The sequence below is a fragment of the Brachycentrus maculatus genome, unplaced genomic scaffold, assembly GCF_059751285.1.
Source record: "Brachycentrus maculatus isolate JH-2025_06_01 unplaced genomic scaffold, ASM5975128v1 h1tg000721l, whole genome shotgun sequence".
In the NCBI taxonomy this organism is placed as follows: Eukaryota; Metazoa; Arthropoda; class Insecta; order Trichoptera; family Brachycentridae; genus Brachycentrus; species Brachycentrus maculatus.
In genome coordinates this window covers 137055-159623 of record NW_028281452.1, presented here as the reverse complement: position 1 = coordinate 159623, position 22569 = coordinate 137055, and the positions used below count along the sequence as shown (strand labels likewise).

Here is a 22569-nt window from a genome sequence, read left to right as displayed (position 1 = left end):
GGGTGAGTGAGGGTATGGTATGTGAGATAAGTATGTCAGAAATAACGAATGCCTTGAAATTAATGAGGAACGGTAAAGCTGTTGGGTATGATAATATTGCTATAGAGTTTGTAAAATGTGGTGGACTGACCACCCTCACATGGATTCACAGACTATTTAACCTGTGTCTTGAGGAAGGATACACACCTCTGGATTGGAGACGGGCAGTAATCATGCCTCTATTCAAGGGAAAGGGATCTCGCGCAGAGTGTGGGAATTATAGGGCGATAAGCCTGCTAAGCTCTGTCGGTAAACTCTATAGTAAGATTATAATTGAAAAAGTTAGAATGGTGACGAAAGAACGGATTTGGGATGTGCAAGGTGCTTTTATGAGTGGAAGAGGTTGCACAGATCAAATTTTTGCACTACGAATGCTGACGGAAAAGTTTTTGGCTAAAAATCAGAAACTCTTCTGTGCTTTCGTGGATTTGCAGAAAGCGTATGATAAGGTTGATAGGATAAAATTATGGAGCGTGCTGGAAAAATATGGAGTAGACAATAAACTTATACAAGCAGTTGCTTCCCTCTACGAGGGCAGCACAGCTAGTATAAGAGTGAATGGGGACATTACATCATGGTTTGCAATATCCAAAGGCGTAAAGCAGGGATGTGTAATGTCACCATGGTTGTTTAATCTCTATATGGACCATTGTATGAAAGAGATTGAAAGTATGGGAGTCGGAGCGAAAATGATGAATATAACTGTTAGTTGCTTGCTGTATGCGGATGACGCCGTACTGCTAGCGAGCAGCGCGGAGGACTTGCAACTAATAGTGTCAAGAATGTACGATGTATGTATGGAAAATAATCTGGCAATGAATGAAGGTAAGTCAAAGGTCATGGTGTTTGAAAGAGAGAAAGATTTGACAGAATACAAGATTATCGTGCACAATGAATCCCTAGAACAGGTGCAAGAATTTTTATATCTAGGAAGCATGTTCACAAGGGATGGAAAAGTGGATAAGGATATTGAGAGAAGAGTGAATGCAGGGAATAGAATAAATGGTGCTTTTAACAGAGTGATTGGGAATAAGAATATGTCCATGGAAGCCAAGCTAGCGGTTCACAACGGCGTGCTAGTACCGACACTAATGAATGGAAGCGAAACATGGAACTGGCAAAGGAAGGATGAAAGCAGAGTGAATGCTGTTGAAATGCGCTCCCTCAGACGAATGTGTGGAAAATCATTGTATGACAGAATTAAAAACGATGATATAAGAAAGGAATGTAAGGCTGAACGAGGAATAATTGAAAAGATTAGAAAGAGCTCTTTGCGGTGGTATGGACATGACAGCGAATGGATAGCGAGAAAATGACTAAGAAAATATATGTGGCGAATGTGAGAGGGAAAACAGAACGTGGACGACCGAAAAAGACTTGGCACGATCAGATCAATCAGAACCTAAAATCTGGCGGTGTCAAAAGTCTGCGTAATCGGAGGGCATGTATGACTAGATGTATGGATGTGAAGGAGGCTAGGAGTGTATGTCAGGACAGAAGAGTGTGGCGTTCCATCCTCTCTGCCTACCCCTGCGGGGAAACGGCGTGATGGTAGTAGTAGTAGTAGTAGTATATATATATATATATATATATATATATATATATATATATATATATATATATATATATATATATATATATATATATATATATATATATATATATATATATATATATATATATATTTATATATTTATGCAATATTCCTTGATCCCTTTCACATAAAAGTTTTAAATGTAATAGATTTCGGAAATAAATAATAATATTTTTTTATTTAGATAATTTAAATTTCACACTAAGTCTACTAAGTTGTGTTTTATTGTTACATAATATTATGACAATTGTTTCGCCTAGTTATGGCATTATCGAACGAATGTTTGAAAATCTCATAACCTACTTTTCAAAAATTCCTGTGAAATAACATAACCTACTGTTCAAAAATTCGTTTAAAAATGCCATAACTAGGCGAAACAGTTGTCACAATATTCATTTTTATATGTTTTTTAACAATAAAATACTACTTAGTAGACGCAAAAAATCTGTGTTTGATTTGATTAACAATTAATACTTATTTATTTTTTTACAAAAATGTTAATACAATTCGTATATAACCACTCACCGAGATTTTTACGTCTACCGGTTTCGAGACGTACCCGTCTCTTCGTCAGGACAATCACTCACAAACACAGCATGCAAATAATACTACCCTTCACCACCATAGCACGGCTGTCCAAATTTAAAACACAGTAAGGGACATTTTTTTTTTGTAGTAGTTTTTTTTCATTTTTGGACTAAGTAGAGTCTACTTAGTCCATAAATGCAAAAAAAACTACTACAAAAAAATTTCCCTTACTGTGTTTCAAATTTGGACAGCCGAGCACCATTCACACACTCAAAACTAAACAAAATGTCTAACACATGCGATTTTTGGTCGACCCAAAGACCAACATGCACTATAGTTTTCAATACAGACATGCGTTACGGGCCGAGGTTAAACGTGCGATAGAATTATTTATTAACATTTTTGTAAAAATATAAATATGTAAAAATGACAAACCACAAAGTAAATGCTTTAAATATTAATAATATTCAGAACAATTAATATATAAATCAAAATTGAGTTTTACAAATTAATCGCCAAAACAATAAATAAAATCAAATCTTTATTTTTGTTTCATCATAATTCGGTTTTGGTAATTTGATGTTCATTGGCGTATTTGGCAAATATGCCATCCCAGAAATTGATATTCCTCGCTCCTGGATTGACACCCATCCTGAGGTCCCGATCGATATCCAGGAAGTGATGGTTTTCAGGAGCAGCCGGCTTCCAGACTATGTTACGGAGGACGCTCTCCTTCAGCGGGGTCGGGTTACTGAAAGCAATCGATCATTTACGTTAGTGAACTTCATTTGATTTATTTATTTTATTTGTGCAGGAATTATACAGCTTGTACATACAAATATATAAAATTCAATTTAAACCCTTATCCGCACCCCAATGGTGCATAGGGAACTGCATTATATAAACACAGTGTTATCTTGATCGTTAACACACGAAGGAAAGGTGATCAGCCCTCCGCTTCAGGTGCCAGTCCATGTTAATATTTAATAAATATTACAGTGAAAAAATCACGTATATTTGTTTTACTCCCCTTGGGAATCGAACACGGGATCTCCAGAACGGTAGCCAAGCGGGCTGACCATTACACTACGATATAATATGTTATAATATATAAAACCCTTATCTGCACCCCAATTGTGCATAGGGCACTGCTTCATATACACGCAGTGTTATTTTGATCGTTTTGTACACATGAAGGAAAGGTGATCAGCCCTTCGCTTCAGGTACCAGTCCAGGGTAATATTGAATAAACATTACAGTGGATAGAATTGGTGAACATTACACGTGTGTTAAGTGATCACTTAAACCAACCTACGACGGTCGTCAGTCCCATAATTGCTCAAACTTCCATATTCTTCATCATCTTTGACGAGATCTCAAAAAATAATATATTCTACTTGATAGTCTTACTACCATTGTATTGCGAACATGAAAAATAAATATTTCAAATACTGTCATTAATTGTGCATACATAGTCACCCTAAGAATGTACACCCTCTTGTGACAAGACTATGTATTATTAACAATAGATACGAGATACCTCTAATTAATATTTTACATGTAACACATTCTGCATAAATTAACGTGATCTAACACAGTATGTAGAAACATGTGCTTCAATCAGTTTACTAACGTTACAGCCGTATATCATCAGCACCGGATATATCTAGAATTAAATAGAGTTTAACATAAAGGCTATACGAATTAGATATTTGCGATAGAATTTAACAACGGCTTTATTCAAATAAGTCGTGACTTTATTCGGTTTTTGGATTCGAACGTTTTAACGCAAATGGTGATATGAAGAATGCTGGGAACAAAGTGAATGGTGCACTGAAATCAGTTATAGCAAATAAAAACCTATCAGCGGAAGCTAAACTGGCAGTGCACAACGGAGTCCTGGTTCCAACTCTAATGTATGGAAGTGAAACATGGAGTTGGCAAAAGAAGGATGAAAGTAGACTAAATGCAGTCGGAATGCGATCTCTCAGAAGAATGTGCGACAAAACAATGTATGATAGATGTGCGAATAGTGAAATAAGGAAGAAATGCAAAGCTGAGATAAGCATTATCGATAAAATTAAGAAAGGTGTGTTGAGATGGTTTGGACATGTGGAACGAATGAGTGAGGAAAAAACGGTAAAAAAAAATTATGAGGCGAATGTTAGTGGGAAAAGAAGCAGAGGAAGACCGATAAAAACTTGGCACGATCAGGTATGCCAAATACTTGAAAGTGGTCAGGTCAGGAGTCGTAATAATCGTCGGGTATGTATGACGAAATGCATGAACGTGGAAGAGGCGAAGAATGTTTGCAAAGACAGAGTGGTGTGGCGTTCTATTCTCTCTGCCTACCCCTACGAGGAAGTTGCATAATGGTTAGTTGATTCATCACTCCAATAAGTGGACAAATTTGGTTTTACGATTACGTATTTCTGGGTCCAAATATTATTTTAATTACTTAAGCTGGAATTAAATATTGTCCTTGAGGTAGTATTTTACGAAACTGCGCAAAATAAATTATTGTATTTTATTTTTGCTATTTTAAAACCTGAAAAAGTATCCAATACCATCTCAATGACGACGCCCTAATATTAATTATATATATATATATATATATATATATATATATATATATATATATATATATATATATATATATATATATATATATATATATATATATATATATATATATATATATATATATATATATATATATATATATATATATATATATATATATATATATATATATATATATATATATATATATATATATATATATATATATATATATATATATATATATATATATATATATATATATATATATATATATATATATATATATATATATATATATATATATATATATATATATATATATATATATATATATATATATATATATATATATATATATATATATATATATATATATATATATATATATATATATATATATATATATATATATATATATATATATATATATATATATATATATATATACATATAAATAATATGAACGTTTGCTTATTTCCCTTTCTTAATTAAATTGATGATGCTTTTCTCCGCCTCTGTAGTGTAATGGTCAGCACGTTCGGCTACTGTTCTGGAGGTCCCGGGTTCGATTCCAAGGGGGGGAAATAAAAATAAGTGATTTTTTCACAGTAATATTTATTCAATATTACCCTGGACTGGTACCTGAAGCGGAGGGCTGATCACCTTTCCTTCGTGTGTAAACGAGCGAGATAACAATGTGTTCATATGAAGCAGTGCTCTATGCACCATTGGTGTGCGGATAGGGGTTTTATTATTATTATTATTTCTCACCCTTGCATTCTTTCCTGCGATTCGAACATCTATCATACGTCTGTATTCAGTCTACTTTCTTCCTTCTTTTACCAACTCTACGCCTTACTTTCCATAATCCATTGTGAAGAAGGTTTCAATATCCTAAATTAAAGTCCTTTTCTAACTTTCCCTGACAATCTAACTATCGTTATGCCGCACATTCGTCTGACAGATGGTATTTCGACTGCATACAGTCTACTTTTATCTTTCTTTTGCCAACTCTATGCTTAACTTTACATACATTTTTAAAACACACTTAATTATAATACTTTCTTAAATATATTAATACAATTTCCAAAATTTTAAGACTTTTAAAACTTTCCCTTACAATTCTTGTTGAATAATTCTGAATAAACATACATCAATTCGTAATATGAAAGGTCCTTATTAAGTTAAAATGTTTCGCAAATTTTTCATTTGTTAAAATGTTACCTTACGAAAATGAAAAGGACTAGCTAAGGGTAGCTATTCTAAATCTCTTTATTTTCTCACAAACGAAATAAACTTATAAACGTAAAACCTTTTTGTTTCGTCAAGATTCTTACACCAGAGATACTCAAATATAGATGAAAAACAATTTATTTATTTATTATTTTTTTATATCTCAACAAAGGTGATGAAGGACGTGCAAAGGCTAGTTTAAGTGGTCACATTATACACGTGTAACATACACCATTCTACCCATTATTAACAACCTATCATATTAATGCTGTAATTGACACCTTGAAAGCTTGTCTTTAAATTGATCACTTAAACCAGGTTTTGGCAGGTCGTAAGCTCTATAAAAATCCAGATATCTATAATTATATTTCAATGGACAACCACAGTAGGTACTCATATTTTTGGAAGTTTTATTTTTGCTCTAATTGACACCTAGAAAGCTTGTGTTTGAAGTGATCACTTAAACCAGCTTATGACAGGTCGTAAGCCTTCTAAATATCCAAAAATTTATATTTTTGTTCGATTGACAACCACACTACTCAAACGTCGGATGTTGAATAAAGCCTATATAATTGACACTTTCACGGGTGAGTTCTCGGCAGCATCTTTAAAAATAGTTTTTGGTCTTAATTGTCTGATAAATTAAATAATAAAAATTAACCAACTAACTTACCATCACCTCGCATCTCCACAAGAGTAGCAGAGAAAATAGAACGCTAAACCAATCTGTTTTTATAAACAATTTTCGCCTCTTCCACATCCATGCATCTCCTCATACATTCATTCAACCACATCCACTCCCTATGTGGAGCATATAGATTCCACAAACTGTCTCCAGGCTTTTCTGTCGACCGCCAGCTCCCTTGCATCCTCCCAAGTCAGGTCCGCGTCCAGAAGTTCAGACGAGAACTACCGACGAATTGTCAGCAGTGGTCGTCCTGGGCGGCGCAAACCTGGTACCTTGTAAAAGAGGCAAGCTTGATGGCGGCTCTCAGGAGGCATGCGTACAGTACATGGCCAAGTCAGCTGAATCGCCTTGCCTCGCGGCAAAAAATATTTAATTGAAAAAGGAGAGCTTTAGAAAACAGTTTGAGAATCTGTTCAATATACATGTAAAGATATACACACATATATATATAAGGTGGGCTTACAACATTGTATTCACTGTGTCAACAAAAACAACTCTTAAAGTCTTAAATTTTACGAAAGTCCTTCAGCAATATTTTACTTACAAATTTGTATTTCTACTATCTTTATTTACGACACTGAAATACCAGAAATATCAAACAAATTTTAATTTATTTCCATGAAACTTTTTCTCCCCGGAGCCTTTTATATAATAAGTTTAAACATTTTTCTAAGAAATACGTACTAAACCTTATAAAACTTATCATATCCTGGTATACTGAAATTATTTTAGTATGTGTGATCCATAAGACACACTTTATAAGAGTAATGGTACTTATCTAAGCGTTTGTTTGTCTAATTGATTAACTACATACAACTTATCATAACCTGGTACACAAAGATTCGCCAGTATACTGACGCCTTTGGCTTAGTATGTATGATCCATATCGCTCACTCCTTTCAAGAACGTCACATATCAAAAAACTTGATTTTTCATGAGAACGTTTTTACAGTTTTAAAATATAATACAATGTATTAAAAATAAATAACAAGCCACTTATTGAACTTTTTACTGTGCAACAGATCTTTTTAGGTGAAACCTGAAGGTTTTTTCTCCATTTGAAAAATATTTAGCATATTAAAAAAAAATTATTAAACAATGCCTGTTCTTCAAAATGCAAAAAAAAACACTTTCTGCCCTGTAGCGGGTAAATACTAAATTTAAAATATGCCGCTTTTGCTGGGATATAGTACATTTTCTGGGCATTCCGAAAACACGCAAAACTAAAAATTGATGATTTTTTATTTATGACGTTCTTGAAAGGAGTGAGCGTTATAAGATATACACTTAATAAATATTACTTATCTTTGCGTTTGTTTACCTTAATTTTATAACCTCATTCAACTTATCGTTCCCCGGTATACAAAGATTCACTGGCAAACTAACGCCTTTGGGTGAGTATATGTGATCCATTAGACACACACTTTATAAGAGTAAAAGTACTTCTCTTTGTGTTTGTTTATTCAATTAGATAACCTCACATAACCTATCAAACCCTGTTATACTAATATCTATAAGACAAACACTTTATAAGTGTAATGATACTTATGTATGCGTTTTTTTTATCTAATTTACATACAATTTATCATATCCTGGTATATAAAGATTCGCCAGTATACTGATGCCTTTGGCTTAGTTTGTGTGATCCGCAAGACACACTTTATAAGAGTAATAATACTTATCTTTACGTTTACTTGTCTAATTTTATAACCTCATACAACTTATCATACTCTTCGGTTTTGTATATGTGATCTATAAAACACATACTTCATAAGAGTAGTGGTACTTAGCTTTGTGTTATACATATATAAGGAGCTAGAAATACACAGTATGCAACCGAATTTGTCTACTGATTGGTGCCTGAAGGCGTCAAATCCAAAAACCGAGCTAAGTAAGGAATTTTCGTCAAAGAAGTTTTTTTTTACTCGATCACCCAAGTATTGATTGTAGTTTTGTACACATTGATTGTAATTTTACTCACCCGAATTTGGCGAAATTGGTCCAAAGTCGAACCATCTGCTCAGATATCAATAGCTCGTCTGGCGCCACGATACTTTCCAGGAGCTCTTTATAACTCTCTCCCAAAGTATCGCATTTAAATAAATAACAGATCTCGTCTCCGTTAGTGGCACCTTTAATACTTCCTTTGTCTCTCAGAATGGAATTCTTGAAGAAATTGAGACCTCCGTCGAAAGAGAATCTGTAGAAATAAGTTTCGGCGCTTGTTGCCTTCAAATGCTTGGTAAGGGTCTTATGGATGGGGTAGAATATTCCATCGGACACATAGTCGACGTATTCGCTCATGGATCTATTGCTGATGACGCCATTTTGGAAGTAGAAATTCTTGATACTTCCTGAAACGTGTTTGTACTCATCAGAATTGTAACTGAACTCTATTCCTCTTAAAGGTACTGAAAATTGGAAGTTATAATTCAGCTTCTCAAGTATCTCTGGATCGTTGATTAGTGTTCTCAAAAAGACTATCGCTTCTCTGGAGTTGAATCCGATCATCAAAGGTATTTTAGCACTTAAAAAATTAGATTGATAGAGCGAATTTGGTGTCGTTGTTAAGAATGTACTTTGAGATGAAGTGACATTTTCAATCGATGGCCCAAAAGGTAAAATACTCTTTTGGTTGTCTCTGACTTCGGTGCTATCGAATGTTTTGGGAGTCGCTTTGACTATATCATTTACGTTAACTTTCTTCAAATTCTTGAGAAGTTCTTCTGAAGTATCAGAGTTTTTGAATAGGAGCTTATCTAGATTGAAAGCTCGTTTTCTGGGGTTTGGTGAAAACAGATGAGGGAGTTCGAATACTCCGCTCTGGCAGATGGCTTTGTGGAAGGTTCCTTCTGCCATCTGGGAATGCATAAGAAGAGAAACAGCTGCTCCTCCCGCGTTGTTCCCAAAAATTGTGACTTGGTCTCTATCACCGTTGAACACTTGGATGTTGTCCTGAACCCATCGCAGAGCCAGAACGATGTCTTTGAGTCCCATGTTTCCAGGGATGACTTCGTCCTCTGTGTTCAAGAACCCCAGAGCTCCCAGTCTGTAGTTGGTTGTGACCAAAACAACACCCTCATTCATGAAGAAGTCTGGACCAAACAGGAGGGTGCTAGAAGAGCCTGTTGCAAATCCTCCCCCGTGAATCCAGAACATGACTGGCAGTTTGTCTTGTGACTCTTGGTTGATGTTTGGAGTGTAAATGTTTAGGATAAGGCAGTCTTCCTTTCCGCTTGGAAATCTGTCTAGAAGTGGGTCTTCTTGGGGACATCGGACTCCGTCTTTTGTGGCATTCAATGTTCCTTCCCATCTCATCAAAGGCTTCGGCGGCTGAAAACAAAAAATCGTTTTCACTAAACCTTTGGTTATTATTAAAAAAATTATATACTACAATATTTATACCAAAACACAATAAATCAATCAAATTAATAGAAATAAATTAATAAACTAAATGCGTTTGAACTCAAACAAACAAAAATATTGTAAAATTGTGTATTTCGCCTTAAAGCTTTTTGAAAATTTTATGGCCATGGGTAGGCTCCTTAATATTTAGAATAACGAGCATTCAAATAATTTTACACTGCATTAATATTTCTTTAATATTAAGATTATTGTAGCATTAAGAGAATTTTACAATCTGTAAGTATGCTCAGTAAGAAGTAAGGAGCATTTAAAGAATACTTCGTGAGTAGGCTCATCAATATTGAGGGGTTAAAACCTTGAGAGAATTTAATTTTTAATGGTATATTTAACTATCGATTAATGTCTTATTTTTCCAATATTTAATCGTAAAACCAAGAGTACATGATAAAACAATTAAAAATATTTATCAAAAAAAATATTATGCCAAGATTACTATAATCTTTTACTCCCAAATATGGTAAAGACGGGGTCTACAACAATAATTATGTTATATTTTACACAATACGTTGTTGATTTGACCGAAATTTGCGTTGTGGAACATTCATTTGGAGTGTACAAGTCCATTATTGCGGATTCACGCGAACTAGAAACGGCGATAAAGTTCTCTTTAAACCCGAATAATAGCTGTAATTATTATCATTACAACCCCTCAGTAAACTAACTTCTACTCTTCATTACTTCTAAACACGAAATTCCATAATGATCTTACTAAGAACGCCTGATTATTCGGATAATAAAAAAACAATTATTTACTTTTTAAACTTTTATTTTATTTATTAATTTTTAAATCAAACATAGATTTTTTAATCTACTAAGTTGTATTTTATTAAAAAAACACATTTAAAATTAATATTGTGACGATTGTTTCGCCTAGTTATGGCATTTCCAAACGAAAGACATTCGTTTGGAAATGCCATAACTAGGCGAAACAATTATCACAATGTTAATTTTTATGTGTTTTGTTTTTAAAATACAACTCAGTAGACTCAGTAAACTGTGTTTGATTCAAAATTTTATTTATAAATTAAAATGGAGTTATACAAATTAAAAGCCAAATCAATAAATAAATAAACTTTTATTTTAATTGACTAGTGACCGGCTTTCGTCGTTACTGACATCCTCAGACTGGTGGTAAGCTACACTAAACTTTACGATATAAACACAACAAGGCAAGGATAAAAAATTTAATTTAATATATTTTTCTGAAAAAATATTTCTTAATTCAATGATTTTTCATAAATAAAATTACGTTAAGAATTAAATAAATTTTATTATGGAATTGAATTTCGCAGCTATATTTATATTATGTATAGATAAATCTAGAACCATTTTTATTAATTGATTCGTCATTTTGTAGTAAAATCTATTTTATATATAAGTTTTACTTGGTAAAAACCACTTTTTCTTAAAACACGAATGTTTCAAGTACAAAACTATTTCCTATACATTTTGCCTTTTTTAATCGTACTGACTTGAATAATTTCATTAATTGATTCGACAGTCACTTTGTGGTAAAATCTATCCATTTTAAATTTAAGTTTTACCACTAATACTAATATTTACCAAGTAAAACTTATATAAATAAAATGAAGTTCCACCAATAAATCGCTCACTTCTTTCAACAACATCACAAATCAAGAATCGTCATGTTTTCGAAATGCACAGAAAATGTACTATATTCCAGCAAAAGCGGCATATTTTTAACTCAACATTTACCCGCTACAGGGTAGAAAGTGTTGTTTTTGCATTTTGAAGAGAAGGTATTGTTTAATTATTTTTTAAATATACTTAATATTTTTCAAATGGAGAAAAAACATTCAGGTTTTACCTAAAAAGATCTGTTGCACAGTAAAAAGTTCAATGAGTGGCTTGATATTTATTTTTAATACATTTAATTATATTTTTAAACTTTGAAAACGATCTCCTGAAAAATCAAGTTTTTTGATATATGACGTTGTTAAAAGGAGTGAGCGAAATGTCAGAGCAAAACATAAAAGAAATAGTCGTTTTTACATTAATAAACTCAATACTATGGACTTTTACAAGTTCTTTTTAATTGTATTTTTATTTTCCAATAATGTTTTTATTCCACAAAGTTAATGCCAAATCAATAAATAATAAAATCGTATTTCTTGTTTATTTCTGTTTTGAATATTTAATTGGCAAATTGAATATACGAAATTGTAATATGAACATCACAATATGTTTTCCCCTAAATTATTCGTACATAATTAAGCTGAAAACTTTTAACCATCGATGTAACAACACGATTCTGATAATATTATCCACTGTAAAAAATGTTTGTTCAAATTTTGTTTGTGTTTCCGAGACATAATGGATTGTCAAACTTTTTCCAATAAAAACCAATTATCCTCGTTTACAAGTAATTTCAAATTCAGTTCAAAAAAAGTTTTATAAATATATATGACCACAAAGCACACATATATCATTAAGTCCCCTCTCTTCCAGAATGTTTTATATGTACTCGCATATTCAATCGTATGATTTATTTTGTTTTAATATATACATATAACCAACTAACAATCAAGCCTTTTCCCCGCAGGGGCAGTCAGAGGAAATAGAGAACCACACTTATTTGTGTTTCTAAACAATCTTCATCTCCTTATGCATACCCGCCGATTATTTCGACTCCTGACCTGACTACTTTCAAGTATTTGAAATAGTTGATGATGCCAAGTTTTCCTCGATCTTCCTCTGCTTATATTTCCAACAACATTTACCTGATAATTTTGTTTAACTGTTCTTTCTTCTCTCAATCGTTCCACATGTTCGAATCAACTCAACACACTTTTCTTATTTTTTTTCGATTATACTTATCTCAGCCCTGCATTCTTTCCTTATTTCAATATTTGAACATCGCGTATTTTTTTCTATACAACATTTCGAGTGTGTCCAAATACTGGTTCATCTGGATTATCTCTACATAGATGAAGAATAATATGGAAGTCTAGGCAATTACGACCGTCAAAGGTTTGGTTAAGTGATCACTTGACTCACGTGTAACATTCACCGATTCTACCCATGATTGTCAATCACACAACTAAAATTTTCGGAACATCTTATGACACACTAAGTGTGCGTTCACAACAGGCATCCAAGTAGGAATGAGGAAAGCTTTTATTAAACAGTTAGTTAAAATAGTGAGAGAAATAACAGATGGATAATTTCAGGATCGGTTTAATAATACGTAGTAGGAGAATACCCCCAATAATAAACAGTCAAGGGTCAAGTTTTAATTTATCATCACCCTATTTCCCTCTCTTCCAGTTTCATCCCGTTTCGTATTTTAGATTAATTGCGATCTTCTCTGACCTGTTAACGTGGTGTTACGTCACAAGAGCTGCTTTGTGTTACACAAATTGAGAGATAGTAATCTAATAGGCCCATAGCAACATGTGTAGTAATATCCATAAGGGTAATCAGTAAAAATAAAGAATACGCATTTCTGCTTATATTTATTCGTTCTTTGATAACGAAAAAAATATTTAAAAATCAAATCAGTGCATGGAACAATGTATCTGATTAACAATGTATCAATACGCACCCAATTGTGCATAAGGTACTGAATCGTATCGACGCGATGTTATCTTGATCGTTACTTGCATGAAGGCAAGGTGTAAAATCAATCATATTTATTTACACCCCCCCTTGGGAATCAAACATTTACACATTTATATGTATACATGTATATATATATGTATATAATACATGTTTACATATACAACAGTATTTATCACAAATATCCCTCACTCCTTTCAAGAACGTCATAATTCAAAAAACCTGATTTTTCAGGAGAACGTTTTTAATGTTTAAAAATGTAATACAATGTTTTAAAAATAAATATGAAGCCAATTTTTGAATTTTTTAATGTGCAACAGATCTTTTTAGGTAAAATCTGAAAGTTTTTTCTTCATTTGAAAAATATTTAGTATTTTTATATATTATTTAAAAACATAATTAAACAATACCTTTTCTTTAAAATGCAAAAACAACACTTTCTGCCCTGTAGCGGGTAAATATTAAGTTAAAAATATGCCTCTTTTGCTGGGATATAGTACATTTTCCATGATTTATGACGTTCTTGAAAGGAGTGAGCAATGTGTGGATTTATCTAATTCGGTTTTATCCAACTATTTTACTTTTTTTTATGTACAAGCTGTATAATTTCTAAACAAATCATATAAATAAATAAATGAATATTTTTTTACATTATTCACCATTGGAGAGTTTGATAGATGATTATGAGATATCACTACCCTGTCATCGTTAGGGGATGAAAGAAGTATTATGACGTCATGTTATCCAATTATCCCTTTCACTAGTTATAACTCCATGGCTGTGAGCCTCAAGAAAGATGGGTCAGAATTAAATACTCGTAACCCTCCCAGAGTTTGCCAGCTGAGCAAGACTAGTCGAGTAATTGGAGGATAGTTTCGCATTTCTGAAGTAGAGCGACGAAAGTTTTAAGTAATCTGACAAATAACGGGAGGCTCACAGCCATGGAGTTATAACTAGGGAAAGGGATAATTGGATAACATGACGTCATAATACTTCTTTCATCCCCTAACGTTGACAGGGTAGTGATATCTCATAATGATCTTAATCAAACTCTCCAATGGTGAATAATGTAAAAAAATATTCATTTATTTATTTATATGATTTGTTTAGAAATTATACTAAATTCTGAGTAGCTAACAAATAAAAACAATTAGTTAAAATACCAATTAATTTGTATTAATTTCATTGAAAATCTATCCATTTATAATTTACTTGCAAATTACGGTTATTTTGGTAGTAAAAATTAAATTTACGATAGTACAATTCTTAATTGGCCAGGACGTTTTGGTTGTATGGCTCACCATGTCCCCATGTATCACTTTCTGAACTATTTCATGTATTTTACATTGTATACTAAACAGTTGTTGACTTGTTTTGAGGGTATATAGTAACCATTTTATATTTAAAAATTAATACATACAAAAAAAAAAACCTTTTTTATTCGCCCGGGTTTGAAATGGTCAACAGCAAAGAAGGGAAATAAGAAAAATAATTCCGCACGGAAAATCTGACGTCTTGAGTAGTTCTCACACTCAGACCTTCCGGAATTAATTGGGCAAAACGGCTATAAAAACGGAAACACGTTTTAGACGATGAAAAACAGACGAATTTTTTACAAGGCGTCCGTGATTTCGGACGAATTAGATGTTTTTTTTTGTGTCTTTATGTCAAAATGGAAAAACAAATCAAATGGATCTTCGTCAGACGGGAGAAATATCTAATTTAACATACTCAGCCTATAAAGGATTGTATTAGACTCGTGACGTGTTTATAACAGCTGATATAATTAATATTTTCATTCACATCATTCTGAGTGTGTCCAAATACTTGTTCACAAAATCTGGATTATCTCCAATTTCAGGAGTTATTACAATATTTTCATTCATCATTTTCTTTTGGAAAATTCGCCTTCGAAAAAACGTTATTTTCGTAAGTTGGCAATGAATGACGTCACAGAAACTATGGAGTTATTTTAATGTTGGTGTCTTTGCTAAATTATTTGCGGCTTTATTTGTTGATGTCTATGGTCCACCCTCTCACTCCCCCCTCCACTCATATGTGTATATTACAAATGATAGTGTAGTGGTAAACAAGCAATCCATACTACTACTATTACAGCTCTATAAACCATAGACAATAAACCATGTGACGTCATAAAACGTTCGATGACGGAAATTTGATGACGTATGCGAACGCACGTTTTTCGTTTTATTCATATATCCAATGTTTAAACCTTAATATCTCCCTTAGTTCTCTACAGATTTCAATAAGAATTTTACCGATAGTCTTGTGATTTTACATATTAATTTATTAGTCAATAATCCAACATCGAGACAAAAGCCTATTGCGTCGTAGAGCTAAAGAATAAACAAGGTCTGAGAATCGCAATGTTTAATCATAATAAATTGTGGCGTGGTTACTCTTGCCGGAATTAAAACCGTAATTGTATCTTTGTAAGAGCTTGATTAAAATTAAAGGTGGAAATTCGGTTTTCTTTTCTCTAAAAATACGTCATACGGAGTCATTTCTATATTCGGTCGATTTTGTATTATAGTTAGTAAGTTAGTTTTCTTATAACAGTTTTTATTTCCATTAGTTAAACAAGATGGTTTGGACATGTAGAACGAACGAGTGAGGAAAGAACGGTAAAACAAATTTATGAGGCGAATGTAAGTGGAAAAAATAGCAGAGGAAGACCGAGAAAAACATGGCACGATCAGATATGCCAAATACTTGAAAGTGGTCAGGTTAGGAGTCGTAACGATCGGCGGGTATGTATGAGGAGATGCATGAACGTGGAAGAGGCGAAGAATGTTTGCAAAGACAGAGTGGTGTGGCGTTATATTCTCTCTGCCTACCCCTGCGGGGAAGTGGCGTGATGGTTAGTTAGTTTGTTAGTTATTTAGTTAGTTAAACAAACAAAAAAATCCTATTATTTTCTACAATTAATTAATCGAAGAGATATTTTTAATTTTAAGAAAATTACTCGATATTCCTACTTTTTTGGCTACTTTCTGGTTATGAATTGAATATCGAAAATTCACCGTATCTTTGTCTTCTCTTCTCCCGTAATCGCAATCCCATTCTCACATCGATCCACGCAAGTAGGTTTAGGTAATGTAAATACCTTTGTAGGTAAACCTAGATGAACTCTGTATATGTAGGGGAGGGTGGGGCGTATTGTTACTAAATTACAAAAAAAGGAAATCCTTTAGGGTCAGGAGATGTTCGAATAGTGTAATAAAGAAGGAATGCGAAGCTGAGATTAGCATTATCGATAAAATTAAGAAAGATGTGAGGTAAGAACGGTAAAACAAATCTATGAGGCGAATGTAATTGGAAAAAGGAGCAGAGGAAGACCAAGAAAAATATGGCACGATCAGGTATGCCAAATAGTTGAAAGTGGTCAGGTTAGGAGTAGTAATAATCGTCGGGTATGTATGAGGATATGCATGAATGTAGAAGAGGCAAAGAATGTTTGCAAAGACAGAGTGGTGTGGCGTTCGATTCTCTCTGCCTAACCCTGCGGGAAGCGGCGTGATGGTTAATTAGTTAGTTAGTTTTATAAATTAAAAAATAAAATAAATGATTCTTTACCTACAATATTTTGGTATTATATCTTTTTTCCCTAAAAAACAAGGCGAAAAAATGAAATTTTACAAATTATGGAAACTGTCACAACTCACCCCATCCGGGGGGTCAGTTGTGACAAGGGTGGGGCAGGTTGTGACGAACAATATATTTAAGTATTTAAGAAATAATTTTTGCAAAATTATAAAAAAAATACTAAAACTATTAGTAGATGCATGCAAAATATTATTTGGGATCATCAAGTAAACTAAAACTGTTTATTGGAACTGCAGACAGTTGGTAGAATTCCATATTGAATTGTTTAGTAATATATCCAAAATAAAACAAGGTTTGTTGGATTAAATTCTACATTTATTTATGTATATATTAAAACGTGACGCGTTTCTTCTTCTTAGGACATTATCAAACACAAACAGAGTGTTTGATAATGTCCTAAGAAGACGAAACGCGTGACGTATTAACATATACATTAATAAATGTAGAATTCAATCCAACAAACCTTGTTTATTTTGAATATATTACCCAACAACTAAAATTGTATTCACTTTTGTAAAAAAATCTTATTTACGATTAAAATTATTCTGCTACTAGATAGGTAAGGATTATTACCATAAAATAATATTAAGACCCTTTGACAACAAGTTTATCATGGTGATATAAGAATGAATGCAAAGCTGGAACAAGCATTATCGATAAAATTTAAGGTGTGTCGAGATGGTTTACACATGTGGAATGAATGAGTGAGGAAAGAACGGTAAAAAAAATTATGAAGCGAATGTAGTTGGAAAAAGTAGCAGAGGAAGACCGAGAAAAATTTGGCATGGTCAGGTATGTTAATGCGATCGGCTCTGGAGTCGAAATAATCGGCGAGTATGTATGAGGAGAAACATTTAAAAATAAGGGTCTCTTTTGACTAAAAATCTTACCCAAATTAGCAATAGATGCCGTCTAAAGCTCACTCATGAAACGACGTGCGAAATATATGATTATATGTATAAATATATATATATATATATAAATATATATATATATATATATATATATTATATATATATATTTATATATATATATATATATATATATATATATATATATATATATATATATATATATATATATATATATATATATATATATATATATATATATATATATATATATATATATATATATATATATATATATATATATATATATATATATATATAAATACATACGTATGTTTACAAAATTTTAAGTTAAATCGAATAATTTTGTCGGATGGATATTATAACTCTTACATTTCAGTGGAATATACAATCATAAAAAAAAACATAATGGAAAACACAATAAAATATCAACATTATCAATTTGTATTCCACATGAGGGATATTTACCCAACCCTATGTCGGCGATGCTATGAAATAAAGGCTTTGTGAATTCATGGCATCGCCGGGAAATCCTTATTTTAATAAAAATGCTCTCAGAATGATTATACTCTGGTTGGAATATTTTCCAGAAATGTTCCCTAATTTATATAGGACACGTATCTGTCCTTTAATGCTAGTATTAACCTTCGTACATACATAAAATCAGAGGTTTTTTCAAATGGGCCTTCCCTTAAGCTTCCTTTGAAACCTTCAATCCCTTATACTTACAAAGGATTAATTATTTCTGATGGGCTTTTAGTAAAACGTAATGAATTCGTTTAAATGTAAGTGACGTTACTTGAAGCCACTCATATTTATACAAAGCTTTCTGTTACCATAATTTTATTGAGACATTTATTTATTCATTAGGTAATAATATAGCAACATTAGTACCGTCGCACACGTTCGTTTATTCAAGCAAATGCACCGCAGGATCAATGAAATTATGTCGTATTTTATGAAAACCCGCGTGCAATTAATTAACGCCGACTTAAGTACGTGTGTATCGGATGCTACTATGCAATATATAATAATAAATAAAAAAAGACTACTAAATATGTACATACTCGTATATGTTTGTTTGAATATACGTGATGGTTAGTAAGATTTATTTATACAAATAAAACGTAATTTAATTTAGTAAATTTATAGCATTTAATCTTGTTCGTATGTGCTTCTAGACCGTCCGGTACTGACTTTGCATATTTGAGAGTACTCCCTTAAAGGCATGAGTTTAATGTTTCTAAGTAAGTAACGAAGTGAACAGATGTAATATAAATGCTTTGTTTATTATTTTCTTTGTATTAGTAAAATGTACTTGATATTACGACGATTTAAATATTAAATACGTAGAAATTGATTGCTAAAAATCTTGGCATTAAATCGTGTAATTCATTCTCAATAATAATAATAAGATAAAATCGAACATTTTGTCGAAATCCCGGGTAAGGGCGGCCAGTAATAAATATCAATCCTAAGGGATGCTTTTACAGGGTGAAAAATTGTCTACTAACCATAAATCTCAACTCTCCTATGGGTGGCTGGGCGTAGGGGACGCCCTGAAACGAGTAGTACGGCGTCTTCTGATTGACAGATTTCAATTTCCACCCCATCAATTTCCCCTGGCCCACTTCCACCACTGCCTCCTCCGACACGTGGCACCACACGTCCTGATTGATGACATATTGGAAAATCACACACGCTAATAACACCTTCATTAGCTTCGGGATCATCTTCTCAATTCGCTAATGAATTAAAAATTATTTCTAGAGTTTTCGCAACGTATCCACATAAACATTTAAATATACATCTATATTTTAATCGTTTTATTTTTATTCTATATTTCAAAATAATATTCTTAATTTTTATTACTAAACGTTTTTTGTGTTACTTGTATTTATATTGTATAATCTTGCAGATGCTATTAACTCACAAAATATTTCGCACTAAATACTTTACATATATTTATATTTGTACTGTTTAATTTATACTCTTTATTGTATTATTGTATTTATTTAAGTCTTTATTTATATTGTAAAAGAAAAATACTTGTTTTTTACCACTTGAGTTTATTTTATTATAACGACTAGTTTCGGAAGCTATACTTCCATTTTTAGGTCTGATATACTGATTTAATTTATGCTTATTTTTTTATATATATACATATATAAGTATATTGTATTGTTTATAGTCAATATTTATACTGTAATATCTTTAAAAGTCATAAAACATGTGTTCGAATTTCCAAATCATCAGTTTTTAATATATAAACTTACGTTCAGAAAATAATTGAAGGAATATTACACTTTTATTAATTTTTCACAGATAAACGACACTTGTAATTATTCATAATATTTTAAGAATGTCCAAAGTTTTTTTCACAAATTCTATATTTTAATTCTTCTGAAACACTTAAAAGATATTATTCAAACATATTATATATGAATCCTAACATAGATGAAGAAGAAAATTGAATACAATTTGTATATTAAAAGCATTATGTTATGGTAACATTATACTCTCCTTTCAATTAATTTTATCTTTTATTGCATCATTCATTATAATGTATTACGCGAAGTGAACGATGAATGATGAAGAGAGTGTTAAAAATATTGAAGTCATTTACAGGGATAACAACCTGTCATAGGCTGCATTAAGTGATAACTGATTTTTCATCTGCGATATTCACCCATTATTGAGAGCTCAAATTTAAATTACCTCTCAAATTTAAATTACCTCTCAAATTTTGGTAACTTGTCTATATATCCCATAATTGACACTTTCTTTTACATGTGAGTTCTCGGCAGCATCTATGATTGAGTTGAGAAAGCAATTTATATTTTTTTAACTTCGTATATGAAATTAATATATTATAAACAATTAATTAATATATTATATTATAAACTTTTTTTTGTTGATTGAAAAATTTTTAAAATTTTAAAAATAACTCAAATTTAAAAATTTTTGTCGTATTTGTTTTAATAGAAAATATATTTCCTGTAAGGCGACATCTATGGTTGAAAACTGACAGTTTTTTTTTATTTATTATAAGAAACCTTGACAATGAAATGGATAAAACATACTTCAACAAACAATACTAAAACAAACACAGACTTCTATATTCTTCTTCATCTGTGTTGAGATATCCATAAATATTTGTTGAAATGGCATAAATTAATGAAAATGCACTTAAAAAAATATGAAGTGTACAATCAATACTGTCCATACATTTGTATAGGAAGAAATTCCACTAAATTCCAACCATATCTAACGTATAAAAATATATATGTAATATATATATATATATATATATATATATATATATATATATATATATATATATATATATAAAAATATATATATATATATATATATATATATATATATATATATATATATATATATATATATATATATATATATATATATATATATATATATATATATATATATATATATATATATGTTTATATATAAATATATATTTATATATATACATATATATATATATATATATATATATATATATATATATATATATATATATATATATATATATATATATATATATATATATATATATATATATATATATATATATATATATATATATATATATCTTCTTTTCTTTTCACTTAGGCACTCCATTTATCCTGAAATCTTATTTTCATCTCGATAATTTTAACTACTCTGAAGAACTTATTTTTCATAACGTATTTTTCTTAATTTTAACCGGTTTCACAGATATATCACTTATTTATACAAAAACCACGCACTTAGAAGGTTGTTTGACGTGTCATACGGCAATATATTCATGATGTGGTATGTCTGGACTCGCCACATTACGAATATATTTGTGATGTGGTTAGTCCAGTACTAGCGGTATAGCTCTGGTGCCGATTTCACAATATATTTCACTGATTTATACAATAATCACGCACTTGGAGGGATGTTCGACGTGTCTGACGGTAATATATTCGTGATGTGGTTAGTCCAGTAATAGCGGTACAGCTTTGTTACCTATTTCACAACATATTTCACTGATTTATACAATAACCACGCACTTCTAAGTTTGTTCGACGTGTGCTACGGTAATATATTCGTGATGTGGTTAGTCCAGTAATAGCGGTACGGCTCTGGTATCGATTTCACAACATATTTCACTGATTTATACAATAATCACGCACTTGGAAGGTTGTTCGACGTGTCCTATGGTAATATATTCGTGATGTGGTTAGTCCAGTACTAGCGGTATAGTTCTGGTGCAGTGTTCCAGGTGCCAGTAGCGCTGTTTGTCTAGTTTAATTACTCACGATTGGTTTACTTACGACACATGACATTTACCGTACCGGCTATATCGTTCAGAATTGATTTATTGACATGTGGTTGCCTTTTAAAATAGACTCAGACGTTTGTTG

General features: G+C 31.6%; 2 protein-coding genes across 4 annotated transcripts in view; one reads left to right on the top strand and one right to left on the bottom strand.

Moving 5' to 3' along the window:
* Positions 1-22569, top strand: part of LOC148300412 (receptor-type tyrosine-protein phosphatase T-like) — a gene marked incomplete at its 3' end in the record, with an annotated part of 214519 nt that overhangs the window by 68228 nt on the left and 123722 nt on the right. The gene's annotated exons all lie outside the window — the stretch shown is intronic.
* Positions 2684-22398, bottom strand: LOC148300415 (juvenile hormone esterase-like). 3 transcript variants are annotated; one of them, XM_088274837.1, is made up of 4 exons: positions 22172-22398; positions 19666-20072; positions 8629-9980; positions 2684-2912 (listed from the first exon to the last, which is right to left on the bottom strand). In XM_088274837.1, the coding sequence occupies exons 2-4, from the start codon at positions 19882-19884 to the stop codon at positions 2717-2719; spliced, it is 1767 nt and encodes a 588-aa protein (XP_088130963.1). In that variant the 5' UTR covers positions 19885-20072; positions 22172-22398; the 3' UTR covers positions 2684-2716. The 3 variants fall into 3 exon arrangements, with proteins under 3 accessions (XP_088130963.1, XP_088130964.1, XP_088130965.1); XM_088274838.1 differs by having other exon boundaries at positions 19666-19896; XM_088274839.1 differs by having other exon boundaries at positions 19666-19896; positions 22339-22398.